This window comes from Budorcas taxicolor, chromosome 20 (assembly GCF_023091745.1).
Source record: "Budorcas taxicolor isolate Tak-1 chromosome 20, Takin1.1, whole genome shotgun sequence".
Classification (NCBI taxonomy): domain Eukaryota; kingdom Metazoa; phylum Chordata; class Mammalia; order Artiodactyla; family Bovidae; genus Budorcas; species Budorcas taxicolor.
The window spans coordinates 62,497,699-62,511,017 of NC_068929.1; the positions used below are offsets into that span (position 1 = coordinate 62,497,699).

The window sequence follows — 13,319 nt, forward strand, 5'->3', positions numbered from 1 at the left end:
GGCTGCAGTCACCATCTGCAGTGATTTTGGACCCTAAGAAAATAAAGTCTCTTACTGTATCCATTGTTTCCCCATCTACTTGCCGTGAAGTGATGGGACTGGATGCCATGATCTTAGTTTTCTGAACGTTGAGTTTTCAGCCAACATTTCACTCTCCTCTTTCACTTTTATCAAGAGGTTCTTTAGTTCTTCTTCACTTTCTGCAATAAGGGTGATATCATCTGCATATCTGAGGCTATTATATTTCTCCCGGCAATCTTGATTCCAGCTTGTGCTTCATCCAACCCAGCATTTAGCATGATGACCTCTGCATATAAGCTAAATAAGCAGGGTGGCCATATACAGCCTTGACATATTCCTTTCCTGATTTGCAACCAGTCTGTTGTTCCATGTCTGGTTCTAACTGTTGCTTCTTGACCTGCATACAGATTTCTCAAGAGGCAGGTCAGGTGGTCTGGTATTCCCATCTCTTGAAGACTTTTCCACAGTTTGTTGTGATCCACACAGTTAAAGGCTTTGGCATAGTCAATAAAGCAGAAGTAGGTGTTTTTCTGGAACTCTCTTGCTTTTTCAATGATGCAACGGATATTGGCAATTTGATCTCCGGTTCCTCTACTTTTCCTAAATCCAGCTTGAACATCTGAAAGTTCATGGTTCACGTACTGTTGAAACTTGGCTTAGAGAATTTTGAGCATTACTTTGCTGATGTGTGAGATGAGTGCAATTGTGCACTAGTTTGAGCATTCTTTGGCATTGCCCTTCTTTGGGATTGGAATGAAAACTGACCTTTTCCAGTCCTGTGGCCACTGCTGAGTTTTCCCAATTTGCTGGCATATTCAATGCATCACTTTCACAGCATCATCTTTTAGGATTTGAAATAGCTCAACTGGAATCCATCTGCTCCACTAGCTTTGATTGTAGTGATGCTTCCTAAGGCCCGCTTGACTTCACATTCCAGGATGTCTGGCTCTAGGTGAATGATCACACCATCATGGTTATCTGGGTAGTGAAGATCTTTTTTGTACAGTTCTTCTGTGCATTCTTGCCACCTCTTCTTAACATCCTCTGCTTCTGTTTGGTCCATACCATTTCTGTCCTTTATTGAGCCTATATTTGCATGAAATGTTCCCTTGGTATCTCTGATTTTCTTGAGATGAACAATACATCCATGATTCGGAATCCCAGGTCTAGTCCTGGCCTCTCCTTCCTCTTGGCCTCCCCTGACCACCAATACTGACTTCCTCCCTCTGCTAATACTGTACTTAGAAAACAAAGACACTAACATTCACAGGACACTGATTCAATTTGAATTAAAATAAATAATGGTGGAACTAATATTATAGTTTCAGGAAACTAAATTAGAATTTAAATGGAATATTTTTAGCCTTCAATTTATCTGTGTTTTCTGTTTAGTAGTTTAATTTCTAGTCAAATGTAAAAAGATTTCTTACTATTATTAGCATGTTTGAAACTTGTCAGAGACAATAGTGTTTTATGCCAGAATGAACCAACTATTCTAGAATAGTAAAATGGAAGATCTGCTCAGTAAGAAGAACACAAAATATTAATACTGAAAGCAGTGAGGCCAAAGAAGCTAAGTTGGCTAAGGAATTCCTTTCTGTGGCTGAATGTTCAACCATCAAAATTCTCAACTAAGAAACTTAGATCAGGAGTCACTTGTATTCTGGATGAAAGAGCATCTGAAGCCTTTTTGTTGTTATGTTTTGCATTTAATTCTCCTTTTTTTGAATTGTGAACAGTATCAATTAAATTTTCATAGGAAAAAATTAAATATTTATTCATTATATACTTCTGAAGAAAATTAAAGCAGATATGTGACATTCCAAAAGGGATCAGTTTTACATGTAACTTGATTAAGATTTTAGGTCTGGTACTTAGTTTATGTTGTGCAAAGAAAAATAGGTTACACTAATCAAATCAAAATGATCCAAAATTACAGAGTCAAGAAAATAACTCAAGATTATGATCTGTATATTGTAGATGATTTTAGCAAAATTATTCTATGGGTTAGATATTGAAATGATTATTATTGGGGCTTCCATAGTGGCTCAATGGTCAAGAATCTGCCTTCCAATTCAGGAGACCTGGTTTTGGTCTCTGGATTGGGAAGATCTGGAGAAGGAAAAGGCAACCCGTTCCAGCATTCTTGCCTGGGAAATCCCATGGATAGAGGAGCCTGGCGGGCTATAGTTGATAGGGTTGCAAAAGAGTCAGACATGACTTAGCGACTAATACAACAACAAAATTATTATTGCATGACCTAAATTTTTGCCTGTGTTGCTTTGTACAAGGAATCTTCTTATGCACATAGAATAATGTGTATCAGAGATATGACTTATTATCTTCTAAGACTCTTGTTGTTAGAATAGTCTAATTCCCCAGAGAAGGCGCTTACACATTCTAGAGGATAGGAACCCTGTTGTGGTATTCTAGGAACTCTCTTTTTATGTTTTACTTTGGGATTTTCATGACTTCTACCATATATTATTACTGCATTGGCATGCTAGTAATGGCATCCCATCAGACACACTTATGGAACAAGAAAAAGTGTAACCTATCTCAGTTAAACCTGATTGTATTCTTAGATTTGATCTAGATTAATTTATAGGGGTTAGTGTATTTTTTTTAAGTTTTAATTACTTAGTTTCTGAAGGAGGTATTAATTTGAATCTCTGGGTGAAACACAAAATGGACTAATTTCCATTTCCTGTTGCTGACTTAGGGAGGATGGGCCCTTCTGCAGAACTGCCATCTGGGACTGGATTTCATGGATGAGCTAATGGATATAATTATAGAAACCGAGTTTGTACATGGCTCGTTCCGCCTGTGGATGACAACCGAGGTTCACAAGCAGTTTCCCATCACCCTCCTTCAGATGTCCATCAAATTTGCCAATGAGCCCCCCCAGGGCCTCCGGGCAGGACTGAAAAGAACATACGGTGGTGAGTCGAGAAATCCTTCCAAGTTTATGGACGTTCTTATGCTTACATTGTTTTCTTTAAAGGCGTTATGGAAAAGGAATTCGATAGGATTAGTTATAGCAAGTGGTGCTATGATTTAAGATGATGGTGAGGGCAGAGCCACCTCTGTCCTGCTGCACGTGGAGTATCCTTGGCCGTGCTCGGGCCCCAGAGCTTCGGATTCCACCTTACGTTTTTCCTGTCTCCCCAGTATCACTCTCCTTTGGCCTGTGCTTTTCAGTTTCCCACTTGGCTCAGTGGGAAAGAATCCTCCTGCCAATGCAGAGACACTGGCTTGATGCCTGGGTTGGAAAGATCCCCTGGAGAAAGCAAAGGCAACCACTCTAGTATCCTTGCCTGGGAAATCCCATGAACAGAGGAACCTGGTGGGTTACAGTCCATGGGATCACAAACAGTCAGACACAACTTAACAACTAAACAACCACAACCTTCTCTGCTAGACAGCTGCCCTTTTATGTTACATCTAAACTGGATAATGTTGCTGTTTACGGTCTTCATGCTCCATACCTAATGGCAGGGCAGTAGCCTCTTCTAAGATGAGAAGCTGAATTAAAATTATGGCCTCTGCCTTCATCTCATGTATAAGGATGTCAGGATGTGAGCGAATTTAGAAATCCGACCACAGCAACCGAATCAGACCCAAACGCCCCTCCTGCCCCAACTGGAGCCAAATTTGTTCCCAATACATTCACTCCCTCTGTGTCATAACTTCCTGTTTGAAGCTCACAGTCACAGAAAAAGTGTGAGCTTGGAGTTAAAAATCCTGCTTCTGGTCCTTCCTGAACAAATACCTTTATTCTCATGGGTGCTCATCACTCAAACAACCTGTGTTTCAGTTTTCTAGTATCTAAAATGGAGATAATAAAATGATAAGTGTAAATTATAATAATGTATTTAATAAAAATCAACATAGTTATTACATATAAATTTGAAAAATCTACAAAGAGATTTTTTTTGGAGTTGCTACCAAGGCTCACATTTTTGCCAATAGAGCAGATGTGGAATGATGATGTCTGTAAAAACAGTTTGCAAATGAAAACATTTATAATTGTATATGTGACAAATGTATATCTGTATAATAATCATAATTACAATTTGGAGAATATACTCAGGTTGCAAAGGGCTTCTTTTTAATTTTATTATTTTTTATTATTCTTTTTAATTGAAGTATAGTTGCTGTACAATATAAGTTACAAGCATACAATATTGTGATTCATAATTTCTAAAGGTTATATTCCATTTATAGTTATTGTAAAATACTGGCTATGTTGCCTATATTATATAATATATCCTTATTTTATATCTATTGGTTTGTGCTACTCAATTTCAATGGGCTACTGTATACACTATTCTAATTAATATTAAATTGTTAATAGAGTATATAGAAGTCTTTGTAGCCTTTGTCTTTGCAGTCTCTGCATACATGCCCTTTGTAGTAATAATAATAATAATGTCTGTTATTAGTAGTCGTCGTAGTAATAGTAGCAGTATTTATTTTGCCACCATTTTTAGCCCTACTTTTTTCTTGTTATGTTGGTAAGAACTTTATCCATGTGAGTAAGACCCCACTCCCCTCAAATCTCTGTGCATATTTTTCAGAGAAATGCCCTCTGGGTACCCAAAAGTTAAATTATAACTGCCATGTGACTATGATAAAGATGATTCAAGATAAGTGAATGTTAATATCAGGAATTTACAGCAATAATTAATAACTTATAAAAGTGGTAGAAAATAAAGATGTTTGAGAAATGATACAGTTTTTACCCACCTGACCTCAACAGGGGTGAGCCAGGACCTGCTGGATGTGAGCGCTGTGGCCCAGTGGAAGCCCATGCTGTATGCCGTGGCTTTCCTGCACTCAACGGTCCAGGAGAGGCGCAAGTTTGGGCCCCTAGGTTGGAACATCCCCTATGAATTTAACCAAGCCGATTTTAATGCCACAGTGCAGTTCATCCAGAACCATTTAGATGACATGGATCTCAAAAAGGTACCTTGGGTTGTCCCAGTGCACCAGCCCCAAACCAATACAATAGTGTAAAGTAATTAACCTCCAATTAAAATAAGTAAATTTATTTTTTTTTTAAAAGGTACCTTGGGCACACTGCTTTCTGCCTTGGGTGATTTGGGGCTTGAATCCTTGAGCTAACATGAGCTCCCCCACCCCAGCTTTGGGCTAAATCCTGTAAGAGTGATGATTTTCTGTACTGGCAAAGTCCTTTTTAAGGCATAGCAACTTGGGTCACAATAACCTCTTAATTTCAGGGAAAAAATGAACACATTTTGATTATCTTTTTATTTCTCCAAGGCAAGTTGACATTACAAGTAAGACAACCTAACAGGATCTGTTGGAGGGAGGGAGCAATGGATGAAGAAGCTTGTTTTTTAAAACCCTAAAACCAGTCCATCCTAAAGGAGATGAGTCCTGGGTGTTCATTGGAAGGACTGATGTTGAAGCTGAAACTCCAATACTTTGGCCACCTCATGCGAAGAGCTGACTCATTGGAAAAAACCCTGATGCTGGGAAAGATTGAGGGGAGGAGAAGAAGGGGAGGGCAAAAGATGAGATGGTTGGATGGCACCACTGACTTGATGGACATGGGTTTGGGTGGACTCTGGGAGTTGGTGATGGACAGGGAGGCTTGGTGTGCTGTGGTTCATGGGGTCGCAAAGAGTCGGACACAACTGAGCAACTGAACTGAACTGAAAACACAAAATATTTAGAGTCTAGATGACTTTTTTAAAATTGAAAATAATTGGTTTAAAATGTTGTGTTAGTTTCTGCTGTACAATGGAGTGAATCAGTCATGAACATAAATATATCCCCTCTCTCTTATACCTTTCCCCCACCCCACTCCGATCCTACCCCTCTAGGTCATCACAGAGTACCGAGCTGAGCTCCTTGTGCTATTCACCAGCTTCCCACTGGCTCTCTGTTATATATGTTGTAGTGTATGTATGAGGCTTCCTTTGTGGCTCAGATGATAAAGAGTCTGCCTGCAATGCAGGAGATCCGGGTTCAATCCCTGGGTCAGGAAGATCCCTTGGAGGAGGGCATGGCAATCCACTCCAGTATTCTTGCCTGGAGGATCCCCGTAGACAGAGAAGCTTGTGGGCTGCGGCCATGGGGTAGCATAGAGTTGGACACGACTGAGTAACTAACACACACTCAGTGGATATATGTCAATCCCAATTTCCCAATTTGCCCACCCTTCCGTTCCCCCACTATGTCCACATGCTGGTTTTTTATGGCTGCCTCTCTATTCCTGCCTTGGAAAAAGGTTCATCTGTACCATTTTTCTAGAGTCCACATATATGTCTTAACATATGATATCTGTTTTTCTGACTTATTTCACTCTGTATTACAGACAGACTCTAGACCCACCCACATCTCTACAGATGACCTCATTTTGTTCCTTTTAGCGGCTGAGTAATATTCCATTGTGCATACATACCACTTCTTTATCCACATACTCTTGAATGTGTGCTTTTTAAGGAACAGCCTCAATATTCTAAAAAAAAAAAGCATTTTTTCCTATTGAAATCAAAGTGAAGAAGTACATGAATCCATCACCAAGAGAATCTATTTCAAATGATGAACATGAGCTTTGAGTTCCCCTCATGTTTGCCTCGGAGAAGGCGATGGCACTCCACTCCAGTACTCTTGCCTGGCAAATCCCATGGATAGAGGAGCCTGGTGGTCTGTAGCCCATGGGGTCGCTAAGAGTCGGACACGACTGACCAACTTCCCTTTCACTTTTCACTTTCCTGCATTGGAGAAGGAAATGGCAACCCACTCCAGTTTTCTTGCCTGGAGAATCCCAGGGACGGGGGACCCTGGTGGACTGCCGTCTATGGGGTCGCACAGAGTCGGACACGACTGCAGCGACTTAGCAGCAGCAGCAGCAGCAGCATGTTTGCCTATTTAATTTTCTTTCTGCACTTTTTAGTTACTGAGGAGTGAATGAAGAATGCATGAGTGGATGACATTGATGACAATGATGACAATGCCTACATAGGTGTTACCTGGCAGGGAAAATGGTGTGAGACAGTGATCAGTTCTGCATCATCATTCTGTAACTTTTCCCAGGGTGTCTCCTGGACCACCGTCCGCTACATGATAGGAGAGATTCAGTATGGAGGCAGGGTCACCGATGACTATGACAAGAGACTGTTGAATACACTTGCTAAAGTTTGGTTCAGTGAAAATATGTTTGGACCGGATTTCAGCTTTTACCAAGGCTACAATATTCCAAAATGCAGCACAGTGGATAACTATCTTCAATATATCCAGGTTGGTCATCTTCAGAATTTAATGCATAGAGCAAATATCTATGTTTTTTTGTTGTTATTTATTTATACTTCATACTTCTTTGAAAATAAATCTTAATGGTGGTACATACTGAACGTGGAAGGTTCTGAGCCCCAGAGATGTTATCTTCATATGTTTTATATTCATCTAGTGACTATGCTGTTTATTTGTTCTGAGTGTATGTTTTGTATCAGTTCTCTGCTCCCCTTTTCTCTCTCTCTCTTTTTGTCCACGTGGACTTTTAGTTCCCTGACCAGGGACAACAAGCACTCATGCCCCCTGCAGTGGAATCACGGAGTCTTAACCACTGGAACTCCAGGGAAGTCCCACTTTCCTTCTCTTTTAATGCCCCAGTGAGGAATATTCTATGAGAGATGACAGATTGGGCAGATTTAGATCCAGGGAACCTACACAAATGCCCTTTTGTGTAGGGCATTATACTCAATGCCCTATACTCAATCTTGTTTTGTGTTTCAAAGCATTTGCCTTATTCCGTGAATCTGTTTCTTAATCCTGACGTAATGGACAGCATATGAGTATTCTCAGACACACACTCTGTATAAGAGATTCCTCTAAGACTGAGTTTCTCAGCTTTGGCACCATTGACATTTGGAACTGAATACATTTTTGCAGGGGCGGGGGACAGTCCTGTGTAGAACGGCTAACATCACCTTTTTCCTCTACCCACTAGATGTCAGTTTCACTTCCTACCCCACTATAACAGCCTTAAATGTCTCCAGACTGCCAAATATCCTTGGCGGGAAAGTCACTTCCAACTTTATAGTCTTGCTCCAAGAAGGAATAACATTTTGCCAGGAAATCGGGGGGAAAAACTTGATTTGTGCTTCCAAATAACTACATTTTCTGTCTCTGAATCTGGAATTCATTAGATCATTATTTAGTGATCTCTTTTGCCTCTCAGATTTATCTCAGGGTGAACCAACTAAAGCAAAACAGCCCCAAAGAGCTAAATTTATCAATATATTTAGAGGTTCTGTGATATATACGTGTAATGAGTTTACCATATATCACCAGCCCTACACTTTTGTTAATTCAAATCTACAAATATATTTGTCTTAACTGTATTATATGTGTCTTTAAATCATTTGCACTGAAGAGGAGAAGTGTATACGAAGGTATAAATTTAGATATGCCTGCACATAGATTTATTTATACACATCTCATTTTATAAGAATTTGAGTTCACTCATAAGAGGGCATTAAGTAAAAAGGAATAAAGTAATGGACTAGAAGGAAAAAAAAATGGACTAGAAGGGAGGGAAAACATTAATAAAGTTAAATATACAATTCTCACATAGAAGTATATGTCAAATTGTAGGTAAATTTTCTTGTTTTCAAGTAGCTGGGGTAGTATTTATCTGCTAGTACTGCTGTTCTGCTTCTTAAGGGCTTCCCAGGTAGCTCAGCTGGTAAAGACTCTGCCTGTAATGCAGGAGACCCTGGTTAGATTCCTGGGTTGGGAAGATCCCCCGGAAAAGGGATAGGCTAGCCACTCCAATATTCTTAGGCTTCCCTGATGGCTCAGCTGGTAAATAATCCGCCTGCAATTGGGGTAGACCTGGGTTCGATCGATCCTTGGGTTGGAAAGATCCCCTGGAGAAGGAATGGATACCCACTGCAGTATTCTGGCCTGGAGAATTCCATGGACTGTATAGTCAGACACGACTGAGCGGCTTTCACTTTTCTGCTTCTTACTGTGTCTTGTTGTATGTTTTTCTAACTTTGTTGCTTCTTACTGTGTCTTGCTGTATGTTTTTCTAACTTTTAATATTTCTCACTTTTCCTAGTCTCTCTCCTCCTTGGAAGAGTACATTTCCCACCTCTGGTTTTATCCGGCCATAATTGCTAAAACTGTCATTTTTAGTAACAATTAGTTATACACCATTTATTTAAACAATTGGTTTGAATTAGACGGGACCTTCGAGAAACAAAATACCATTCCATAGCTCCCTTTCTATTTTATAAATATATTATAAAATAAGATAGTGTCTCTGAATCAATTTGCTTAAAGTGCAGACATTAAAGAACCATGGGCTTATTATGTTAACTTTCTTTTCAGGGCAACTTTTGATTCTATTTTTTTATATATATTTATTTATTTGGCCACACTGGGTCTTAGTTTTGGCACGTGGGATCTTTGTGGCAGCATTCAGAATCTTCCATTGCAGTGCCTGGTCTCAGGAGTTGTAGCCCACGGGCTTAGTAGTTGTGGCTCATGGGCTTAGTTGCCCTGAGGTGTGTGGGATCTCAGTTCTCTGACCAGGGATTGAGCCCATGTCCCCTGCATTGGAAGGAAGGTTCTTAAGTACTGGACTGCCAGGGAAGTCCCACTTTTGATTCTTTCCTAGAGAAATTATTGAGATGGTAGCCTGCCACAAGTAAGAAATATCATGTAAATGCTTATCCTAATAAAATCATGTTTGTTTGCTAAGACGTGTAATTTAACTGGTGCTTGTGTCAGCAGTCTCTGCTCACTGTGGGGTATTTGTCGTTCAGAGCTTGCCCACCTACGACAGTCCCGAGGTGTTCGGGCTGCACCCCAACGCTGACATCACCTACCAGAGCAAGCTGGCCAAGGACGTGCTGGACACCATCCTGGGCATCCAGCCCAAAGACAGCTCTGGCGGAGGGGATGAGACCCGGGAGGCTGTGGTGGCCCGGCTGGCTGATGACATGCTGGAGAAGCTGCCGCCGGACTATGGTCCTTTTGAAGTGAGTTGATGGCATCCTGACAAAATAGCTGTGGATGTGCGTGGTTGGTTGGTTGCGGGGGCGGTGAGGAATTAGTGCTATGCTAAGTCGCTCAGTTGTGTCTGACTCTGTGACCCCATGGACTGTAGCCTGCCAGGCTCCTCTGTCAGTGGGAATTTTCCAGGAAGGAATACTGGAGTTGGTTGCTATTTCCTTCTCCAGGGCATCTTTTTGACCCAGGAACAGAGCCCACATCTTTGCATCTCCTGCTTTGGCAGGGGGATTCTTTACCACTGTGCCACCTGGGAAGCCTGAGAAAGAAGGCAGGAGGGCAAAAATAATTTTTCTGAAGTTAAAGAAATTATTGAAAAACTTCCCTTTTTGAAGAAGCAGTAAAAGAAGTATTTGAACCTATTGATGTAATCATTTCAAAATATAAATAATAAACCTGATGAGAGAGTTAATCTTCATAGTTAAATTTTAAGTGTATACTGATGGGTTAGGATTATTTTTCTATAATGTCTCGTGGAGGCACTTCACACTGTCATTTGTTGAAAGGAAAATGATGTATTCTTAGAGTAAAGCATCGATTATTTTACAAAAATAATTCAGGCCTTCTTAATTTCAGGAAGTCTATAGTTATATCATTAACTCTACAGCTTCTTCGTCACATGGGTTTTGAAAATTGATTTATATATTTTTTTAATTAATGTATTTTATTTAACTGTGCTGGGTCTTAGGTGTGGCGTGCAAGATGTGAGAGCTAGTTCCCTGACCTGGGCCCCCTGCATTGGAAGGGTGGAGTCTTAGCCACTGGACCACCAGGGAAGTCCCCCCAATTTGTCCTTTTAATATCAAGTAACTTCTAAGCAAAACTGACAGTTATGAAGGTTAATTTTTTTGACATTTTAGCATGTATTGTGGAATGATTTACCCTGAAAACATGTTTAAATCTTTGCTAAAAGCAAAAGTAAGTGGCTTACTTTCCTTGTAGTCTTAAGAGATTACTTGGACTAACCTTGTGACATTTCTGTCATAGGACCACAAAGTTTCTTTATATATTGCCCTTTCCACCTGGTTTTCAGAAGGAATTCTGCATTTTGTTTCTTTAGCATCCTATTGTTTTCCATGAAACAGGCCATTTTGGCTGCAAGCTTTTCACTATAGACTGAACTCAAAGAACTCTCACCAGGAGAATCATTTCCCCTGGAAGAAACTCTGATCACTTGCTTGGAGAAAATCAATACTGTTACCAGCTTTCATAAACGCCTTTCATTATAGCATCAGGAAAGCAGTCATTCATGTCTAGCAGTGGCTGAAATATTTATAAAGCAACGAAAGTGCCTAAAATATATTAAGTGAAGTGGTAGTCACACAGTCGTGTCTGACTCTTTGTGACCCTATGGATTGTAGCCCGCCAGGCTCCTCTGTCCATGGGATTTTCCAGGCAAGAATACTGGAGTGGGTTGCCATTTCCTTTCATAAATAAACATGGTGGTATGTATGGAGTTTAGAAGAGTCACCTTCCTTTTGCTAAATTTGCTTAAGATAGAACAATTAAGCCTGGCATGATATCTGATCCACAAAAGACTCTGAATAAATACTTGCAAGACAGAAATGAATGGGTGAGTGGATGGATAGATGCTTTGATGGAAAAAATAAAAAGCTTTAAAACCAGAAATCTAGTTTTCTGAGACAGCCTTCAGAATTGTTGCATATGCATACACATCTGCTTGTGTGTGTCCATGTGTGTATTTTCAAGTCTTAGATTGGCAGTGAGCGAATGTTTCCCAATAACTGCAATTGTTGTTTGGAAGACTGTGTGTTCATGGACGTGGATTTTATATTCTTCTGTGAATTAATGGCTGCCTGTCTTCTCTCACCTGGGATGAAAAATCAGCTGGTCCTCTAACAGATATTTCTTTTATTTCTTCTCTGTTTTCTGACAGTAAAAAAAAGAAAAAGCTTATTATTTATGGAATTGTAAAATTTAGGGCTCTTTCAGAATCCCTAGAGTACTATGTATATAATATAACATTGTGGGTATGCTTAGTCCTGTCTAACTCTTTGCGAGCCCATGGACTGTAGCCTGTCAGGCTTCTCGGTCCATGTAATTCTCCAGGCAAGAATGCTGGAGAGAGTTGCCATTTCCATCTCCAGGGGATCTTTTAGACCCAGGGATCAAACCTGCATCTCTTGTTTGGAAGTGAATTTTTTACCACTGAGCCACCAGGGAAAGTGAAAAGTAAAAGCGTTAGTTGCTCAGTAGTGTTCGACCCTTTGCAAGCCCATGGACTGTATGGGTCTGGGCTCCTCTGGACACCAGGCTCCTTTGTCTAAGGAATTCTCCAGACAAGAATACTGGAGTGGGTAGCCATTCCCTTCTGCAGGAGATCTTCCCAACCTAGGGATCAAACCCAGGTCTCCTACATTGCAGGCAGGTTCTTTACCATCTGAGCCCCTAGGGAAGCCCTATATAGAACATTAGTAGCTGTCAAATAATTTTTCCTGTGCTAATGTCTCCATGGCAGGTGAAGGAGAGGCTGCAGATGATGGGGCCATTCCAGCCAATGAACATTTTCCTCAGACAGGAGATAGACAGGATGCAGAGGGTACTCACCCTGGTCCGAAGCACCCTGACCGAGCTGAAACTTGCCATTGATGGCACCATCATCATGAGCGGAAATCTACGAGATGCTCTGAATTGCATGTTTGATGCCAGGATTCCTGCTCGTTGGAAGAAAGTATGTTTAAGTCAGCTCTTATCCTGCCTAATCACTTTATTGTTGTGAATAATTGTAATTGGCAAGTGAAAGCATGTACAGATAATGTGCTTAAGAGTGTTCTTTTGCTTAGGGACTAATCCTCTTAGAGCCCTGTATTTTTAGATTGTAGGTAGGGAATAAAACGATTTAGTATGTTTCCCACATCTTAGGTTCTCTGCTAGGCAATTTGTATGCACTATTTCATGTAAATCTTACAATTTATTACCAATATTTTACAGATGAGGAACTTAGGTTAGGGGAGATTAAATGTTTTCCCAGATCACACACCTTAGAAATCCAAGAGTCAGAATTTAAACCCAAACTCATGGACTTCAAAGCTTGTGAAGTTAGGTTTATAGAAGGGGATGTTCCTAGACACACACACATATGTCAAAAGTCACTCCAAAGAGAAATCTTCTTCCTTGCTTTTTCTGTAAATATGTGACTATATCTCTCTCAAGGTAACAAGATAATAATTTAACAGTATTCTTACTGATTGCATATTATTAATTGTGCCAAATGACAGATCTGG

General features: G+C 40.3%; 1 protein-coding gene across 1 annotated transcript in view; it reads left to right on the plus strand.

Annotated features, from left to right (window-relative positions):
• Nucleotides 1-13,319, plus strand: part of DNAH5 (dynein axonemal heavy chain 5) — a 250,897-nt gene that overhangs the window by 215,707 nt on the left and 21,871 nt on the right. The window contains exons 72-76 of the mRNA XM_052659109.1: nt 2,744-2,963; nt 4,784-4,989; nt 7,090-7,293; nt 9,828-10,043; nt 12,554-12,766. Coding sequence (XP_052515069.1) covers nt 2,744-2,963; nt 4,784-4,989; nt 7,090-7,293; nt 9,828-10,043; nt 12,554-12,766 — 1,059 coding nt within the window. The remainder of the gene's footprint in view (nt 1-2,743; nt 2,964-4,783; nt 4,990-7,089; nt 7,294-9,827; nt 10,044-12,553; nt 12,767-13,319) is intronic.